This window comes from Chiloscyllium punctatum, chromosome 16 (genome assembly GCF_047496795.1).
Source record: "Chiloscyllium punctatum isolate Juve2018m chromosome 16, sChiPun1.3, whole genome shotgun sequence".
NCBI classification, from domain to species: domain Eukaryota; kingdom Metazoa; phylum Chordata; class Chondrichthyes; order Orectolobiformes; family Hemiscylliidae; genus Chiloscyllium; species Chiloscyllium punctatum.
In genome coordinates this window covers 355,877-377,328 of record NC_092754.1, presented here as the reverse complement: position 1 = coordinate 377,328, position 21,452 = coordinate 355,877, and the positions used below count along the sequence as shown (strand labels likewise).

The following is a 21,452-nucleotide window of genomic DNA, read 5'->3' as shown; positions in this document are numbered from 1 at the left end:
TTATTTTAAATCATTCACTTGTGACCATCACTGGTTGGGTCAGCATTTATTGTCCTTTGAGGTGGTGGTGGTAAACTACCCTTTTGAAGCACTGTAGTTTACATACTGTAGGTTGATTGGTATTACCCTTTGGATTTGGACCCAGTGACAATGAAGGAATAGCGATATATTTCCAACTCAGAATGTTGAGTAGCTCCAAGAGGAACTTGCAGATGGTGGTGTTCCCATGTACTTGTCATTCTAGATGGAGGTGGCCATGGGTTTGGAAGGCGCTGTCTAAGGAGACTTGGTGAATTTCAACAGTGCATCTTGTGGCTAGTACACGTTGCTGCTGATGTATATCAATTGTGAAGAGAGTGAATGATTGTGGATGTCATAGAGTCATAGAGATGTACAGCATTGGAAACAGGCCCTTCGGTCCAACCCGTCATGCCAACCAGATATCCCAACCCAATCTAGTTCCACCTGCCAGCACCCTGCCCATATCCCTCCAAACCCTCCCTATTCATATATCCATCCAAATGCCTCTTAAATGTTGCAATTGTACAGCCTCCACCACATCCTCTGGCAGCTCATTCCATACACGTACCATCCTCTATGTGAAAGAGTTGCGCCATTAGTCATTTTTATATCTTTCCTCTCTCACCCTAAATCTATGCCCTCTAGTTCTGGACTCCCTGACCCTAGGGAAAAGACTTTATCTATTTATCCTATCCATGCCCCTCATAATTTTGTAAACCTCTATAAGGTCACCCCTCAGCCTCCGACGCTCCAGGGAAAACAGCCCCAGCCTATTCAGCCTCTCCCTGTAGCTCAGATCCTCCAACCCTGGCAACATCCTTGTAAATCTTTTCTGAACCCTTTCAAGTTTCACAACATCTTTCCGTTAGGAAGGAGACCAGAATTGCACGCAATATTCCAACAGTGGCCAAACCAATGTCCTGTACAGCCGCAATATGATCTCCCAACTCCTTTACTCAATACTCTGACCAACAAAGGAAACCATACCAAACGCCTTCTTCACTATTCTATCTAGCTGTGACTCCACTTTCAAGGAGCTGTGAACCTGCACTCCAAGGTCTCTTTGTTCAGCAATACTCCCTAGGACCTTACCATTAAGTATATAAGTCTTACTAAGATTTGCTTTCCCAAAATGCAGCACCTCGCATTTATCTGAATTAAACTCCATCTGCCACTTCTCAACGCATTGGCCCATCTGGTCCAGATCCTGTTGTATCTGAGGTAACCCTCTTCGCTGTTCACTACACCTCCAATTTTGGTGTCAGCTGCAAACTTGCTAACTGTAGCTCTTATGCTTGCATCCAAATCATTTATGTAAATGACAAAAAGTAGAGGACCCAGCACCGATCCTTGTGGCACTCCACTGGTCACAGGCCTCCAGTTTGAAAAACAACCCTCCACCACCACCCTCTGTCTTCTACCTTTGAGCCAGTTCTGTATCCAAATGGCTAGTTCTCCCTGTATTCTGTGAGATCTAACCTTGCTAATCAGTCTCCCATGGGGAACTTTGTCCATATAGATCACATCAACTGCTCTGCCCTCATCAATCTTCTTTGTTACTTCTTCAAAAAACTCAATCAAGTTTGTGAGACATGATTTCCCACACACAAAGCCATGTTGTCTATCCCTGATCAGTCCTTGCCTTTCCAAATACATGTTCATCCTGTCCCTCAGGATTCCCTCCAACCACTTGCCCACCACCGAGGTCAGACTCACCAGTCTATAGTTCCCTGGCTTGTCTTTACCGCCCTTCTTAAACAGTGGCACCACGTTTGCCAACCTCCAGTCTTCCGGCACCGCACCTGTGACTATCGATGATACAAATATCTCAGCAAGAGGCCCAGCAATCACTTCTCTAGCTTCCCACAGAGTCCTCGGATACACCTGATCAGGTCCTGGGGATTTATCCACTTTTAACTATTTCAAGACATCCAGCACTTCCTCCTCTGTAATCTGGACATTTTGCAAGATGTCACCATCCATTTCCCTACAGTCTATATCTTCCATATCCTTTTCCACAGTAAATACTGATGCAAAATATTCATTTAGTATCTCCCCCATTTTCTGCGGCTCCACACAAAGGCCGCCTTGCTGATCTTTGAGGGGCCCTATTCACTCCCTAGTTACCCTTTTCTCCTTAATATATTTGCCAAAGCTATCTCATGTCCCTATTTTTCCCTCCTGATTTCCCTTTCAAGTATACTCCTACTTCTTTTCTACTCTTCTAAGGATTCACTCGATCTATCCTGTCTGTACCTGACATATGCTTCCTTATTTTTCTTAACCAAGCCCTCAATTTCTTTAGTCATCCAGCATTCCCTATACCTACCAGCCTTTGCTTTCACCCTGACAGATATTGTCAAATTAAATACAGAAATGGAAATATGGTGAATAATTACTTTCCATCAACACAGAGCAAGTTGTCAGTATGCCTAACATTCCCTGGAATGAATACTGAATCAGAAACAGGGGGCTGCATTTTACCAGTCTCTGGAGACAGACACGTTTAAGGGGGAAGTGGGTGTGAGGAATAAGCGTTTTTGTGGATGACCTATTAATGTAAAAGTGGGAAACATCGAGAGAGGACTTTCTTCCTGTTTCAACAAGGCAGCAAATGGATGTAGTACTGCTCATCAACTGGAGGCAGCAATCAATTGGCCAACTTGTGGCTCAGTGAAATTCTCCCTGCATCTGAATGAAGCTGTTCATTGCATGAAACTGTACAGTCAAATGTGACAGTCTCCCAGCTGGATCCTTCCTTTCTGGCTGCTCCCTACCTCTTGAAGGGGACCCAGTACAAATAACTAGTTAGCTACTTCAACAGGTCTGACTAATGCTCCAGCTACGGTGCTCCTCACTCCAGTGTCCAAGTCATAGTCCACAGAGCTCATCTCTGGTCCCAATCACTCAGGGGGGCATGCTGCAATTTTGAAAGTGAAGGTGGGGGAAGAAACAAGGAACTTGTTTACTTCTAATTCATATCCAAGGTCATAAAAGATGATTAGGGAGATGCAGAAATGTTGAGTTGAGGTGAAGGTCAGATCAGCCATGATCATGTTGAATAACGAAACAGACTCGAAGGGCTGAGTTATTTATTGTACTCTGATATGCCATTAAAATCCTTTCAGAACTTCCAAAGAGGGTGGTACGTGTATGGAATGAGCTGCCAGAGGAAGTGGTGGAGGCTGGTACAATTGCAACATTTAAGAGGCATTTGGATGGGTATATGAATATGAAGGGTTTGGAGGGATATGGGCCGGGTGCTGGCAGGTGGGACCAGATTGGGTTGGGATATCTGGTTGGCATGGACGGGTTGAACCAAAGGGTCTGTTTCCATGCTGTACATCTCTATGACTCTATGACTCTAAATGTGCTGGTGTAATATTCAGGAGAGATTTCAACAAATATGTGAACAAACCGATTCATGCCAGTACATCGCTATTGAGTTCACAATCGGAAAAAGGGCAAAGTATAAGTTTATCGTTGTTGAACCTCCAAGAATCTTGTACTCAAATGTGTTCAGTGTCTCATTCACCCACAACTTCAGGTCACTCTGCTGCTACTCTCTGAGGCACTACCCATTCTCTGTGACCATGCAGCACAGCCGTACCCTGGTTACTGTCTACCTTTGCTAATTGCATCAGGCATGATTTCCTTGGAGGTACTCATTAGCACTAATTGAGGACCAATTTCGCCTCTTGCTGAATTAGAGATTTACGTTTAACGATAACATCTTGTGAACAACTCTACCTAGGCATGAGGTCAGGACCCAAATTTGGCGTTGTGTTTCCAAACTCACTTAAAAATTCATCCCCATCTACACTCTTCGGAATTCTCTTGGTTCAGGAAATGTCCCTTTTGAGTGGAACATTGTAGATGTCTTTCAAAAGAGTGAGAAAGTGAAACTGAGGAATTCTAAAGTCAGTTGTTGAGAAATTGAGAGCAGAAATGCACAAGTCTGAGTAGGCACCACCTTTCAAATAGGTAAAAACAAGGACTGCAGATGCTGGAAACCAGATTCTAGATTAGAGTGGTGCTAGAAAAGCACAGCAGTTCAGGCAGCATCTGAGGAGCAGGAAAATCGACATTTCGGGCAAAAGCCCTTCATCAGGAAGGGCTTTTGCCCGAAATGTCGATTTTCCTGCTCTTCAGATGCTGCCTGAACTGGTGTGCTTTTCTAGCATCACTCTAATCTAGAACCACCTTCCAAATAGGCAACAGTGAACACTGATACACAGACAAGTGGGTACTAACTTTCTATTCTCTTGAGCCCCCTATAAATCAATACAAACTGAAATGGCAGGTCTTAGGTGTGTGTTGGTAATGTGTCAGTTTATAGAAATACACAAAATACACAAACAAATGAGAGGAGATAGGATTCAGTTTTATCCTTCACAATGTAACTTTCTGAAATAGAATCACCAGTATGGAATTGTTAAGATTAGATAACATGTAGAATCTGATTGACATTTGTGTAAAGGTGGCTAAAGACGTAGAGAAAGTCTTTTGGAAATGGTATTTATTTGGATTTTCAGAAGATACTTCACATAGTCCCTCAAAAGAGACTTTTGATTAAAACTGAAATTCATGGAATTGAAGGCAAATTATTGATCCACCAAGTCTCTGTCAACAGCACCTTCCAAACCCGTGGCTACTTCCGTGTACAATGACAAGGGCAGCAGATACATGGAACACTGCAATCTGACATTTCCCCTCCAAGCCATTCCCCATCCTGACTTGGAAATATATTGCTTTTTCTTCACTGTCACTGGGTCAGACTTCTGGAATTCCCTCCCTAATGGCATTGTGGGTCTATCTACACACCAAGGACTGCAATGGTTCACGATTACAAAACATCAACCTCTGCAGGGCAATAAGAGAGGGATAATAAATGTTGGCCCAGCCAGCAGCACCATTATCCAGTGAGAAAATCTTTAAATGAAATCATCTTGTAATATGACAACGCCATTATGTAAATTCCCTATCGACAGTTTGGATAAGTTTCACCACACAGACTGCAGCCTTTTACAAGTAAGCAACATTCCAACACGTACTCCAGGACAGTTTATGCTCACCTTGTGATCACAATCAATGATCCAAGACCGATATTTTTCCAAGTATCCGAGATGATACTTCTGTGGCAACCTAACTGACAAATTGATTGCTCAATCCTGCTCTGCAATATGTTTTTTTTACACTGCTATCCTTCAGGGAACATTTTCTTTTGTTAGATAAGGTTTATGAACAAAACATTAAACTGGATTAACGTGATTGCACTTGTTCCTCTTAACTTTGTCTCTCAAACTGAATAGGTGAAGCCAAAAAACCTACAGCTGCAACAGATTGAAGCTGAGTGAAGCAACTCATCAATAGAGTAGGGGCAGCATGGTGGTTCAGTGGTGAGCACTGCTACCTCACAATGTCAGGGACCCAGGTTTGATTCCATCCTCGGGCGAGTGTTTGTGTGGAGTTTGCACATTCTCCCTGTGTCCGTGTGGGTTTCCTCCGGGTGCTCCGGTTTCCTCCCACAGTCCAAAGGTGTGCAGTTTAGGTGGATTAGCCATGGGAAATATAGAGCTACAGGAATAGGATGGCGATAGGTCTGCTCTTTGGAGGGTTGGTGTGAAATCATTGGGCCAAATGGCCTGCTTCCACACTGTAGGGGTTCTATGAATCCTCTTCTCAAGAAGAACATTGCATACTCAGGATTTATAAATTCATGTACTCAAGACAACATCAGAAGAGAAAGGTTTGAGGAAATATATTTCAGAGCAGAAATGCCAAAGTTCAAAGGCTTATGTTAATTGTCAATTTCAATAAAGTCCTGTCTGTTAAAACATGGTTGGAAGCATTTTCATTAACTCTGCTTGCACAATAGGCAAAAATGTAAATATTTCTGTGCCTTACATAAAGTGGAAAAGCCATCGTCAACTCCATCAGCTTCATATTCAGATTGAGAACGGCCAAGACCAATAGAGTAATCTCTGTGCCTGCAGCTTCCAGAGCGTGACCTCCTTTGATTGTTCCATTTTGTTCCAGCTGAAAGAGTTAGAACAGAATGAGGCCAATGCAGTGTCACCAAACTTACAATGTGTTTCAATTCATTTGAAATTAATTAAAAATCTATCTCCCTTTCCAAATGGAAAACAAACCTGTTTTAAGCTGCAAAACATGACTGCAGCTATGCACACTGTGGAATATGGTACTATTCTTTAGCTATGAGTAAATACTGCATGAATATCCAGGTCAGAATAAATAGGAAATTATCAAGTCTTGGTCATTTCTATTCAAAGAGATATACCTCAATTTTGACCTCTTCTAACTTCAGAGTTCTTCCTCATAGAATTCTACTCTTTCTTCTTAAAGATATTGAAGTAGACCATGTTCAAATGCAACAAAATCTGGATAATATCCAAGTTTGTGCTGAAAACTGGCACATAACATTTGTGTCACACAAATGCCAGGCAATAACAATCTGCAAGAAGAGACACTTTTATTCGAATTCTATGATGAAGTGACTAGGAAGATTGACGAGGGCAGGGCAGTAGACATAGTTTATATGGGTTTCAATAAGGCCTTTGATAAGGTTCCACATGGTAAGCTGCTCTGGAAGGTTAGATGCATGGACTACAGGGGAAGCTAGCAAATTGGATACACAATTGGTTTGATGGTAGGAAGCAGATGGTAATAGTGGACAGATGATTGTCAGGCTAGAGTCCTGTGACTAGTGGAGTGCCTCAGGGGTCGGTGCTGGGCCCATTACTGTTTGTTATCTATATCAATGATTTGGATGAGAATGTGCAAGGCATGATTAATAAGTTTGCTGATGATAGTAAAATAGGTGGTATTGTGGACAGTGAGGAAGGTTATCAGAAATTGCAGCAGGATCTTGATCAGCTGAGGAAGTGGGCCGAGAAATGGCAAATGGAGTTTAATATAGATAAGGGTAAGGTCTTGCATTTTGGAAAGTCAAATCAAGGTAGGGTTTTCATAGTGAATAGTAGGGCCTTAAGTAATGTAGTGGAATAGAGGGACCTTGGTGTTCAGATGCATGGTTCTTTTGACACTGGCCTTCATCAGTCAGGACACTGAGTTTAGAAGTTGGGAAGCTATGGTGTAGTTATACAGAACATTAGTGAGGCTGCACTTGGAGTATTGTGTTCAGCTTTGATCACTTTGCTATAGGAAGGATGTCATTAAACTGGAAAGAGTGCAGAAGAAACTTACAACGATGTTGCCCGGACTCAATGTCTGAGTTAAAGGGTGAGGTTGGACAAGCTAGGACATTTTTCTTTAGAGCATAGGATTCTGAGGAGGGAATCTTATAGAAATGTATAAGATCATGAGAGGCATGGATAGAGTGAATGCACTCAGTCTTTTTCCCAGGGTTGGGGAATCGAGAACTAGAGGGCATCAGTTTAAGTTTAGAGGGCAAAGAATATAAGGGAACCTGCGGGGCAACCTTTTTTACACAGAGGGTGGTACGCATATGGAATGAGCTGCCAGCAGAAATGGTTGCCATGGGTACATTAACAACATTTAAAAGGCATTTGAACAAATACATGGGGAGGAAAGGATTAGAAGGATATGGGCCACGTGCAGGAAAATGGGGTTAGCATTGGTCAGCGTGGACCAGTTTGGGCCAAAGGGCTTGTCTCCATGTGGTAGGACACTATGAATCTCTGACAATCTAACCACCACCCCATGACATTGAATGGCACTACCATCACTGAATCCTACCATCAATAACCACACCATGGGGATTGCCATTGAGTAGAAACGGAACTGGATTCTCTGTATCAAATATAATACTAATAAGAGCAGGTCAGATTTTCAGAATACTACAGGAAGTAACTCACCTCTTAACTCCCCAAAGGCTGTCCACCATCTACAAGACACAAGTCAGTTGCAGCAGTGTATACCAACTACAAGATTCACAGCAGGAATTTGCCAAAGGTCCTTAGACAGCACCTTTCAAACCCATTACCACTTCTTCTAGAAGAACAAGGGCAGCAGATACATGGGAACACCACCTTCTGAAAATTGTCCTCCAAGCCACTCACCATCCTCATTTGGAAATATACCACCATTCCTTTACTGTCTCTGGGTCAAAAATCTTAGACCTCCCTCCCTAACAGCATTGTGGGTCTTCCTACAGCACATAGACTACCGCAGTTCAAGGCGGCAGCTCACCACCACCTTCTCCAGACTAACCAGAGACACCCATGTCCCATGAATTTTAAACAAAAATCCCTCCATTCATGTTGCACCTTGTTGGTGTTGTATGATTGCACCCACAGAAAACATTAATCCCAAAGTTTCCAGGTAGGGGTCCTGTTGAAGCAGCAGTATTGTCAGTCAGGGTGGGGGTGCTCTGATTTTATTTGGTTTTTGAAGGCACAATCCTGATATTATAGTGATAACTAATGTCACATTGATAGGATTGTTGTACTGTTCTGAAGGTGCAAAGTGTATAACTGAAGGTACAAAATTCCACAGTGCTGAGACAATTAAAGCAGACAGGGAAAGAAGATAACAAAATATAAAATCATAGATTTCAAAATTATGGTTACAACAATAACCATAACAGACACAGAAAGGAGTTCAACATGTTTTAGGTCCTGAAACATAATTTATTGTAAAAGAAGATGTTTTGTTTGAAGCAGAGGAGATGGAGAGGAGATATAATTGAGACGTATAAAATTTTGAGGGTCATAGATACGGTAGTTGGGAAGAAACCTTTCCTTTTGAGGAGAGATCAATGCCAGAGGGGCTAGATTTAAGGTAAGGGGCAGGAGGTTCAAAAGTGTGTGGTGGGAATCTGGAACTCACTGCCTTTAAGGGTGGTAGAGGCAGAAATCCTCAAAACATTTAGGAACTATTTAGATGTGCACTTGCGATGCCAAGACAGACAAGGCAATGGAGCACAGGATTCGAACAGTTAGGTTTTTATCAGGTGATAAAGTCATAGAGTCATGGAGTCATACAACATAGAAATTGGTCTTTCGGGCCACTGTCCCTATACCAACCAGCAAACACAAAACTACACTAATCCTACTTTGTCCGTGACTACGACAGCATTTTAAGTGTTCATCCAGATGCCAGAGTACCTGCTTCCACCATGTTCTCAGGATAGAATCATAGATTCATACTGCACAGAAACTTGTCTGAGTCAACCACAAATCCCAATCTGACCTATTCCCATTTGTCAGCACTTGGCTCATATCCCTCCAAACCCTTCCTATTCATATACCCATCCAGATGCCTTTTAAATGTTGAAATTGTACCAGTCTCCATCACTTCCTCTGGTAGCTCACTCAATACACGACCACCCTCTGTGTGAAAATGTTACTCATCAGGTCCCCTAGACTCCCCTGCCCCTCATGATTTTATAAATTTCTATAAGGTCACTCATCAGCATCCAATGCTCCAGGGACAAAAGCCCCAACTTTTTCAGCTTTTCCTTATAGCTGAAATCCTCCAATCCTGACAATATTGTTGTAAATCTGTTTTGAACACTTTCAAGTTTAACATCTTTCCTATAGCAGAGAGACCAGAATCAAATGCAATATTCGAAAAGTGGCCTCACCAATGTCCTGTACAGCCACAACATGATGCCCCAACTCTTATACTCAATGCTCTGATCAATGAAGGCAAGCATGCCAAATACCTCACCACATTCTTTTCCTATCACTCCACTTTCAAGAAACTATGCACCTGCACCCATACACCTCTTTGCTCAGGAACACTCCCTCAGGCTCTACCATCAACTCTTCAAGTCCTGCTCTGGTTTGTCACACTAAAATGCAACACCTCACACTTATCTAAATTATACTCCATCTGCCACTCCTTGGACCATTGGCCCATCTGATCAAGGTCCCATTGTACTCAAATAATCTTCTTCACTGTCCACTACACCACCTATTTTGGTGTCATCTGCAAACTTACTAACCATTCCTCCTGGATTCACAACTGAATCACTTATATAAATGACAAAAAATCGGTGGACCCAGCACTGATTCTTGTGGCACACTGTTGGTCACAGGCATCCAGTTCAAAAAACAACCCCTTACCATCCTCTGCCTCCTACCTTCGAGCCAATTTTCTATCCAACTGGCTAGCTCCCCCTGGATTCCATGTGATCTAACCTTACTAATCAGGTGGACTGCAGATGCTGGAGATCAGAATGGAATAGCACAACAGGTCAGGCAGCATCCAAGGAGCAGGAGATTGACATAAGCCCTTCAGCAGGAATGAGCTGATGAGCTGCCTGACCTGCGGTACTTTTCCAGCACCACATTTTTTGACTCAACCATCGATTACAGCACATTACATATTTCTACTACCCTCTAGGTAAAAACATTTTTTTTCCATTCTCTTCGAAAAAACCTTGATCCTCACCTTAAACCTATGCCCTCTGGTTTTAGACTTCTGCCATGGGGAAAAGATTCTCACAATCTATTTGGTCTATATCGCTCATAATTTTGTCTACCTCACACAGATCTCCCATCAGCATCCTCTGCTCCAAGGAAAACAAAGCCAGCATTTCAATCTGTCCTCATTACTCAGAGCTTTCATCCTAGGCAATACCTTGATGAATCTCCTCTGCAACCTCTCTAATGCAATCACATTCTTCCAACCAACATTGCATTGCACACAATATTCAATCTGTGGCCTAACCAATATTGTATAAATTTGTAACAAGGCTTGCCTGCTCCAATATTCTATGCTCTGGCTAATGAAGGCAAGTTTGTTTCACCACCCTGTTCACCTGTGCTGACACCTTCAGGGATCTATGGATTTGCACAACAACGCCCCCTTGTTCCTCAGTACTGCCAAGGGACCTACCACTTATTATCTATATTTTTCCCTTATTTGACCTCTCAAAATACATCACCTTGTAATTATCAGGAGTAAGTTCCATCTGCCAGCTGATCAATATCAGACTGTAGCCATCCTCCTCACTGTCAACAACACCACCAATTTTCATGCCTTTTACAAACTCACTAATTATACCTTCTACATTCACATCCAGTTCTTAATGTAAACAGCAAACAACCAGCATCCCAGCACAGGATCACTGTGGTATGCTTAAGCTCACAAACGTCCAATTACAAAACACTCTCCTCCACAATCACCCTTTGCTTGCTTTTGGAAAGCCAATTTTTGATCCAGTTTGCCAACTTGCCATGGGCTTTTACCTTTAGGACTGGCCTTCCATGTGGGATCTTGTCATAGGCCTTACTTAAGTCCATGTCAGCCACATCAACTGGACTACCCTCATCAATATATTTTATCTTTTCAAAAAAACTCAATTAAATTAGTCAGAAAGAATCACCCGCTAACAATTCCGAGCTGACTATGACAGATCAATCCCTTCCTTTCCTTTTGACCATCACAGACTTGATGGGCCAAAGGGTCTTTTTCTGTACTGCAGCCTCTATGACTCTAAGTTTAGTTGATTTTCAACTTGAACACAATGAAGAGGTTGCAGATGACACACTTGGAAATATTAATAATGAGTAAAATACTTGTTTGTTAGAGAACATAAACATTGGTGAAAACAGTTATGGCCTGGATAGTACATAAAGCACCAGGTGAGTTTTCTGTTGGAGTTGGCTTATAAGATATATGGATCCTGAAGTCATCACCTTCCCAACCATCCCTGAGTTCACCCTTTTTGCAAGGGACTCTCCATGTGGACCAAACTGCAGTACCAACAGTGCTCATGACTGAGCTCTGTACCACCAGGATTGTTAGAGTTGTCAGCCAATCAAATTGGCTAGCATCTCCACACAGTGGAACTTTCGGCCAGTGAGGAGCAAACAATAGACAATAGACAATAGACAATAGATGCAGGAGTAGGCCATTCTGCCCTTCGAGCCTGCACCGCCATTCAATATGATCATGGCTGATCATTCCTAATTAGTATCCTGTTCCAGCCTTATCTCCATACCCCTTGACTCCACTATCTTTAAGAGCTCTATCCAATTCTTTCTTAAAAGAATCCAGAGACTGGGCCTCCACTGCCCTCTGGGGCAGAGCATTCCACAACGTCCCAACCTGCAATGATTTAGCGGCCCACAGAATGGTATGGCTGTGGGCCAGCTTCATCCATGTCCTCTGTGGGCTCATACTGATTTATGGGATTAGTGGTGCTGGAAGAGCACAGCAGTTCAGGCAGCATCCAACGAGCAGCAAAATCAACGTTTCGGGCAAAAGCCCTTCATCAGGAATAAAGGCAGTGAGCCTGAAGCATGGAGAGATAAGCTAGAGGAGGGTGGGGGTGGGGAGAGAGTAGCATAGAGTACATAGGGTGAGTGGGGGAGGAGATGAAGGTGATAGGTCAAGGAGGAGAGGGTGGAGTGGATAGGTGGAAAAGAAGATAGGCAGGTCGGACAAGTCAAGGAGACAGTAACTGAGCTGGAAGTTTGAAACTAGGATGAGGTGGGGGAAGGGGAAATGAGGAAGCTGTTGAAGTCCACATTGATGCCCTGGGGTTGAAGTGTTCCGAGGCGGAAGATGAGGCGTTCTTCCTCCAGGCGTCTGGTGGTGAGGGAGCGGCGGTGAAGGAGGCCCAGGACTTCCATGTCCTCGGCAGAGTGGGAGGGGGAGTTGAAATGTTGGGCCACGGGGCGGTTTGGTTGATTGGTGCGGGTGTCTCGGAGATGTTCCCTAAAGCGCTCTGCTAGGGGGCGCCCAGTCTCCCCAATGTAGAGGAGACCACATCGGGAGCAACGGATACAATAAATGATATTGGTGGATGTGCAGGTGAAACTTTGATGGATGTGGAAGGCTCCTTTAGGGCCTTGGATAGAGGTGAGGGAGGAGGTGTGGGCACAGGTTTTACAGTTCCTGCGGTGGCAGGGGAAAGTGCCAGAATGGGAGGGTGGGTCGTAGGGGGGTGTGGACCTGACCAGGTAGTCACGGAGGGAACGGTCTTTGCGGAAGGCGGAAAGGGGTGGGGAGGGAAATATATCCCTGGTGGTGGGGTCTTTTTGGAGGTGGTGGAAATGTCGGTGGATGATTTGGTTGATGCAAAGGTTTGTAGGGTGGAAGGTGAGCACCAGGAGCGTTCTGTCCTTGTTATGGTTGGAGGGGTGGGGTCTGAGGGCGGAGGTGCGGGAAGTGGACGAGATGCGTTGGAGGGCATCTTTAACCACATGGGAAGGGAAATTGCGGTCTCTAAAGAAGGAGGCCATCTGGTGTGTCCTATGGTGGAACTGGTCCTCCTGGGAGCAGATACGGCGGAGGCGGAGAAATTGGGAATATGGGATGGCATTTTTGCAAGAGATAGGGTGGGAAGAGGTGTAATCCAGGTAGCTATGGGATTCAGTGGGTTTGTAAAAAATGTCAGTGTCAAGTCGGTCGTCACTAATGGAGATGGAGAGGTCCAGGAAGGGGAGCGAGGTGTCAGAGATAGTCCAGGTAAATTTAAGGTCAGGGTGGAATGTGTTGGTGAAGTTGATGAATTGCTCAACCTCCTCGCGGGAGCACGAGGTGGCGCCAATGCAGTCATTAATGTAGCGGAGGAAGAGGTGGGGAGTGGTGCCGGTGTAATTACGGAAGATCAACTGTTCTACATAGCCAACAAAGAGACAGGCATAGCTGGGGCCCATACGTGTGCCCATGGCTACGCCTTTGGTCTGGAGGAAGTGGGAGGATTCAAAGGAGAAATTGTTAAGGGTGAGGACCAGTTCGGCCAAACGAATGAGAGTGTCAGTGGAAGGGTACTGTTGGGGACGTCTGGAGAGGAAAAAACGAAGGGCTTGGAGGCCCTGGTCATGGCGAATGGAGGTGTAGAGGGATTGGATATCCATGGTGAAGATAAGGCGTTGGGGGCCGGGGAAACGGAAGTCTTGGAGGAGGTGGAGGGCGTGGGTGTTGTCTCGAACATATGTGGGGAGTTCCTGGACTAGGGGGGATAGGACAGTGTCAAGGTAGGTAGAGATGAGTTCAGTGGGGCAGGAGCATGCTGAGACAATGGGTCGGCCAGGGTGGTCAGGCTTGTGGATCTTGGGAAGGAGGTAGAACCGGGCAGTGCGGGGTTCCCGGACTATGAGGTTGGAAGCTGTGGGTGGGAGATCTCCTGAGGTGATGAGGTTCTGTATGGTCTGGGAGATGATGGTTTGGTGATGGGGGGTGGGGTCATGGTCGAGGGAGCAGTAGGAAGAGGTGTCTTCGAGTTGGTGTTTGGCTTCAGCGGTGTAGAGGTCAGTGCGCCAGACTACCACTGCGCCCCCTTTATCCGCTGGCTTGATGGTGAGGTTGGGATTGGAGCAGAGGGATTGGAGGGCTGCGCATTGTGAGGGTGAGAGGTTGGAGTGGGGGAGGAGGGACAACAGGTTGAGGCGGTTAATGTCCCGGCAGCAGTTGGAAATGAAGAGGTCGAGGGCAGGTAATAGGCCAGCGCGGGGTGTCCAGGTGGATGCAGTGTGTTGGAGGTGGGCGAAGGGGTCCTCGGAAGGTGGGCAGGAGTCCTGATTGTGAAAGTAAGCTCGGAGGCGGAGATGACGGAAGAAGTGTTCGATGTCACGTCGTGTAATAAATTCATTGATGCATGGACGGAGGGGGATGAAGGTGAGTCCTTTGCTGAGGACTGATCGTTCGTCCTCAGTGAGTGGGAGGTCTGGAGGGATGGTGAAAATTTGGCAGGGCCAGGAGCTGGGATCTGGTGTGGGTGTGGAGCTGGGAGTGGGGTCGGAGCCAGTACCTGGAGTGGGTGTGATGGTGGGGGCAAAGACCGTTCCCTCCGTGACTACCTGGTCAGGTCCACACCCCCCTACGACCCACCCTCCCATTCTGGCACTTTCCCCTGCCACCGCAGGAACTGTAAAACCTGTGCCCACACCTCCTCCCTCACCTCTATCCAAGGCCCTAAAGGAGCCTTCCACATCCATCAAAGTTTCACCTGCACATCCACCAATATCATTTATTGTATCCGTTGCTCCCGATGTGGTCTCCTCTACATTGGGGAGACTGGGCGCCCCCTAGCAGAGCGCTTTAGGGAACATCTCCGAGACACCCGCACCAATCAACCAAACCGCCCCGTGGCCCAACATTTCAACTCCCCCTCCCACTCTGCTGAGGACATGGAGGTCTTGGGCCTCCTTCACCTCCGCTCCCTCACCACCAGACGCCTGGAGGAAGAACGTCTCATCTTCCGCCTCGGAACACTTCAACCCCAGGGCATCAATGTGGACTTCAACAGCTTCCTCATTTCCCCTTCCCCCACCTCATCCTAGTTTCAAACTTCCAGCTCAGTTACTGTCTCCTTGACTTGTCCGACCTGCCTATCTTCTTTTCCACCTATCCACTCCACTCTCTCCTCCTTGACCTATCACCTTCATCTCCTCCCCCACTCACCCTATGTACTCTATGCTACTCTCTCCCCACCCCCACCCTCCTCTAGCTTATCTCTCCACGCTTCAGGCTCACTGCCTTTATTCCTGATGAAGGGCTTTTGCCCGAAACGTTGATTTCGCTGCTCGTTGGATGCTGCCTGAACTGCTGTGCTCTTCCAGCACCACTAATCCGGTATTTGGTTTTCAGCATCTGCAGTCATTGTTTTTACCTCATACTGATTTATGTACATGGGATGGGGCAAAGTGAGGTCTGCCAACCCTCCCTGAAAATCTAATCTTAAATGATTGCACAACTAGAAGATTCAACTTTTACCTCTTTTTAGCAACATTTCACCATTAAACAAAGAAAATGTTTTAATAGTTTGCACTGTCTAATTTGACAATTCTGTAACAACTCTGAATCTACTGTGCATCTACAAACAAAATATTAAATTGGTTAAAATGAATTAATTTTAGTGCAGGGATTTTTTGAAGAAATCCAGCAATTTCTTCTTATTGTAATGAAGAATTATACAATATTTGCTCAGCTTTGTAGCATCTCCAATAACATTTGAGTAAAGTTTGAATATGAATTGTTTTTGGTGGATTACTGTAATATTATTATACCTGCTGCTTCTGAAATCTTCAGCACAGCCAATGGCAGACTCTACACTACAAATGAGCTGTTGACAGCTTTGAACAGGTTTACAATTTCATTCTGCTCAGGATGGATAGGTCTCTTTGTTCTATCTTTTATAAACTGAAGCTTTCATGTTTTCAGTATTCATGTTGTCAGGGCATGAATCAACTGCCAATAATACAGAGTCCGCACTGATAAAGGAATGATACAGGGTCCTCACTGATAAAGAAATGATACAGGGTCCGCACTGATAAAGAAATGATACAGGGTCCTCACTAATAAAGGAATGATACAGGGTCCTCACTGATAAAGAAATGATACAGGGTCCGCACTGATAAAGAAATGATACAGGGTCCTCACTGATAAAGGAATGATACAGGGTCCGCACTGATAAAGGAATGATACAGAGTCCGCACTGATAAAGGAATGATACAGGGTCCTCACTGATAAAGGAATGATACAGAGTCCGCACTGATAAAGGAATGATACAGAGTCCGCACTGTTAAAACCTGAAAATGTGTTGCTGGAAAAGCGCGGCAGGTCAGGCAGCATCCAAGGAGCAGGAGAATCGACGTTTTGGGCATAAGCCTTTCTTCAGGAATGAGGAAAGTGTGTCCAGCAGGCTAAGATAAAAGGTAGGGAGGAGGGACTTGGGGGAGGGGTGTTGGAAATGCGATAGGTGGAAGGAGGTCAAGGTGAGAGTGATAGGCCGGAGTGGGGTGGGGGTGGAGAGGTCAGGAAGAAGATTGCAGGTTAGGAAGGCGGTGCTGAGTTCGAGGGATTTGACTGAGACAAGGTGGGGGGAGGGGAAATGAGGAAACTGGAGAAATCTGAGTTCATCCCTTGTGGTTGGAGGGTTCCTAGGTGGAAGATGAGGCACTCTTCCTCCAACCGTCGTGTTGCTATGGTCTGGCGATGGAGGAGTCCAAGGACCTGCATGTCCTTGGTGGAGTGGGAGGGGAAGTTGAAGTGTTGAGCTACGGGTTGGTTGAGTTGGTTGGTCCGGGTGTCCCAGAGGTGTTCTCTGAAACGTTCCACAAGTAGGCGGCCTGTCTCCCCAATATAGAGGAGGCCACATCGGGTGCAGCGGATGCAATAGATGATGTGTGTGGAGGTGCAGATGAATTTGTGGCGGATATGGAAGGATCCCTTGGGGCCTTGGAGGGAAGTAAGGGGGGAGGTGTGGGCGCAAGTTTTGCATTTCTTGCGGTTGCAGGGGAAGGTGCCTGGAGTGGAGGTTGGGTTGGTGGGGGGTGTGGACCTGACGAGGGAGTCACGGAGGGAGTGGTCTTTTTGGAACGCTGATAGGGGAGGGGAGGGAAATATATCCCTGGTGGTGGGATCCGTTTGGAGGTGGCGGAAATGACGGCGGATGATACGCTGTACATGGAGGTTGGTGGGATGGTAGGTGAGGACCAGTGGGGTTCTGTCCTGGTGTTGGTTGGAGGGGCGGGGCTCAAGTGCGGAGGAGCGGGAAGTGGTCGAGATGCGGTGGAGGGCATCGTCGACCACGTCTGGGGGGATATTGCGGTCCTTGAAGAAGGAGGCCATCTGGGTTGTACAGTTTTGGAACTGGTCCTCCTGGGAGCAGATGCGGCGGAGACGAAGGAATTGGGAATATGGGATGGTGTTTTAACAGGGGGCAGGGCGGGAGGAGGTGTAGTCTAGGTAGCTGTGGGAGTCGGTCGGTTTATAGTAAATGTCCGTGTTGATTTGGCCGCCCAAGATAGAAATGGAAAGGTCTAGGAAGGGGAGGGAGGAGTCTGAGACTCCTGGTCCAGGTGAATTTGAGGTCGGGATGGAAGGTGTTGGTAAAGTAGATGAACTTTTCAACTTCCTCGGGGAGCACGAGGCAGCACCGATATAGTCATCGATGTAGTGGAGGAAAAGGTGGGGGGTGGTGCCAGTGTAGCTGCGGAAGGTGGACTGTTCGACATAACCTACGAAGAGGCAGGCATAGCTGGGGCCCACCCGGGTGCCCATGGCTACTCCTTTGGTTTGGAGGAAGTGGGAGGATTGGAAAGAGAAGTTGTTCAGGGTGAGGACCAGTTCAGTCAGTCGAAGGAGGGTGTCAGTGGAAGGGTACTGGTTGGTTCGGCGGGAAAGGAAGAAGTGGAGGGCTTCGAGTCCTTCGTGATGGGGGATGGAGGTGTACAGGGACTGGATGTCCATGGTGAAGATAAGGCGTTAGGGACCGGGGAAGCGAAAATCATGGAGGAGGTGGAGGGCGTGGGTGGTGTCCCGAACTTAGGTGGGGAGTTCTTGGACGAAGGGGGACAGGACCGTGTCGAGGTATGCAGAGATGAGTTCGGTGGGGCAGAAGCAGGCTGAGACAATGGGTCGGCCGGGGCAGTTAGGTTTGTGGATTTTGGGCAGGAGGTAGAAACGGGCGGTGCAGGGTTGTGGGACTATGAGGTTGGAGACGGTGGATGGGAGATCTCCTGAGGTGATGAGGTTATGGATGGTCTGGGAGATGATGGTTTGGTGGTGGGAGGTGGGGTCATGGTCAAGGGGGCAGGAGGAGGAGGTGTCTGTGAGCTGGCGTTTAGCCCCAACGGTGTAAAGGTCGGTGCGCCAAACTACTACCGCGCCTCCCTTGTCTAAAGGAATGATACAGAGTCTGCACTGATAAAGGAATGATGCAGGGATTGCACTGATAAAGGAATGATACAGGGTCCTCACTGATAAAGGAATGATACAGGATCCTGACTGATAAAGAAATGATACAGAGTCCGCACTGATAACGAAATGATACAGGGTCCACACTGATAAAGGAATGATGCAGAGTCTGCACTGATAAGGGAATGATACAGAGTGCGCATTGATAAAAGAATGATACAGAGTCCTCACTGATAAAGGAATGATACAGGGTCCTCACTGATAAAGGAATGATACAGAGTCCTCACTGATAAAGGAATGATACAGGGTCCTCACTGATAAAGGAATGATACAGAGTCCGCACTGATAAAGGAATGATACAGGGTCCTCACTGATAAAGGAATGATACAGGGTCCTCACTGATAAAGGAATGATACAGGGTCCGCACTGATAAAGAAATGATACAGGGTCCTCACTGATAAAGGAATGATACAGGTTAGCACTGCTGCCTCACAGCGCCAGAGATCCGGGTTCAATTCCTGCCTCAGGCGACTGACTGTGTGGAGTTTGCACGTTCTCCCCGTGTCAGCGTGGGTTTCCTCCGGGTGCTCCGGTTTCCTCCCACAGTCCAAAGATGTGCAGGTCAGGTGAATTGGCCACGCTAAATTGCCCGTAGTGTTAGGTAAGGGATAAATGTAGGGGTATGGGTGGGTTGCGCTTCGGCGGGGCGGTGTGGACTTGTTGGGCCGAAGGGCCTGTTTCCACACTGTAAGTAATCTAATCTAATCTAATCTAATCTAATCTAATCTAAAAACAGGGTCCTCACTGATAATGGAAAGATACAAGGTCTTCACTGATAAAGGAATTCTACAGATTCCGCACTGATAAAGGAATGATACAGGGTCCGCACTGATAAAGGAATGATACAAGGTCCTCACTGATAAAGGAATGATACAGGGTCTGCACTGATAAAGGAATGATACAGGGTCCGCACTGATAAAGGAATGATACAGGGTCCGCACTGATAAAGGAATGATACAGGGTCCGCACTGATAAAGGAATGATACAGGGTCTGCACTGATAAAGAAATGATACAGAGTCCGCACTGATAAAGGAATGATGCAGAGTCCGCACTGATAAAGGAATGATACAGAGTCTGCACTGATAAAAGAATGATACAGAGTCTGCACTGATAAAGGAATGATACAGAGTCTGCACTGATAAAGGAATGATACAAGGTCCTCACTGATAAAGGAATGATACAGAGTCTGCACTGATAAAGGAATGATACAGAGTCTGCACTGATAAAGGAATGATACAAGGTCCTCACTGATAAAGGAATGATACAGGGTCTGCACTGATAAAGAAATGATACAGGGTCTGCACTGATAAAGGAATGATACAGAGTCCGCACTGATAAAGGAATGATACAGGGTCCGCACTGATAAAGGAATGATACAGGGTCTGCACTGATAAAGAAATGATACAGAGTCTGCACTGATAAAGGAATGATACAGAGTCTGCACTGATAAAGGAATGATACAAGGTCCTCACTGATAAAGGAATGATACAGGGTCCTCACTGATAAAGGAATGAGACAGAGTCCACACTGATAAAGGAATGATACAGAGTCTGCACTGATAACAGAATGCCAACACTAATCTGGCTAAATAAGAAAATACAGGAATGTAAATGCTCATCTGACCTTTGGGAAAGAAAAGACTTTCATAAGATATACAGAATGCTGACATTTTACTGTCGTATTATCAAAGACTGAGGATTTGATTGATAGTAAATCAAGTAGCTCACAGGACAACAGTACCTGTGTTTGAACATGCTATAATATTTGGCAGATATTCATTGTTGTCCAGATACATTGGTACAAAAGCTGTGTACTTGCTAATGATATTGCACGCCTTGCTAGTGTGAATTGCATTCAGTTGGTATCTCCTTCCAGAACCTGCAATCGAAAAACAAAATAAATAAATTTACAGGTTTCCTGACTCTTTAAGTTTAGTACTGGTAAGGTCATTGTACAAATGGTATTTACATTCACAATCTCTCCCCCTCCATTATTTATCAATGCAAAATGGAAAACTGATTTAGTAAAAACATAAAGATTACCGCATGATAAATATCGTGTGAATAACATTTCAGTCAATTTGCAATTCCTCACAACTGGGTAACAGAAAGTGACACATCCCATCAGTTACTAAACAAATGGAGATCTGCAATTAAATTCAGCTGTTGTAGTTGGATCAATTAATTAATAAAATGTTGCAAAAACTGTTCAGTTTTGTGTAAAAGCACTTCTGGATATTAAAAAATGCTGTAAGAGAGTTTTGTGGTGCAGTGATAGTGTCCATAGCTCTGAGGTAGAAGGCCTGGGTTCTGGTCCTACATGCTCCAGATGTATACAATAACATTTGTTTTTAAAAAGTGTTGCAATAATGTGGAATAGCTATATCGCCAAATTCTCCCTTCTGTTGACGTAGCTCAAATGAAGCCAGAAGAAACAATACGTAGAAAATCGGAACAGAAGTAATCCTCTTGGCCCTTCGAGTCTCCTCCACTACTCAGTACAATCATGGCTAAACCTCTACCTCAATGCCATATTCCTTTCTCACTCATACCCCTTAATACCTTTAAAGTCTAGAAATGTACCTGCCCCTTATCTGAAATATTTTAAGTGGCATGGCCTCAACAGATTTTTCTGTGGCAGATATTTCCACAGTTTCACTGCCCTTTGAGTGAAGAAAACGTTTCATCTCAGGCCTAAATGATTCTTAGACTGTTCACAATTTCTATCAATGATTTAGATGTGGGACTAAATTAAATAGTTTCAAATT

General features: G+C 45.4%; 1 protein-coding gene across 3 annotated transcripts in view; it reads right to left on the bottom strand.

Annotated features, from left to right (window-relative positions):
• vwa5b1 (von Willebrand factor A domain containing 5B1) overlaps positions 1-21,452 on the bottom strand; it is a 396,694-nt gene that overhangs the window by 214,419 nt on the left and 160,823 nt on the right. For all 3 annotated transcript variants that reach the window (XR_011962666.1, XM_072585920.1, XM_072585921.1), the window contains 2 exons: positions 20,426-20,563; positions 5,929-6,060 (listed from right to left, as the gene is read on the bottom strand). Coding sequence is in view for 2 of the 3 variants with exons in the window: in XM_072585920.1 (XP_072442021.1) it covers positions 5,929-6,060; positions 20,426-20,563 (270 nt within the window). In the remaining variant the exon portion in view is untranslated. The remainder of the gene's footprint in view (positions 1-5,928; positions 6,061-20,425; positions 20,564-21,452) is intronic.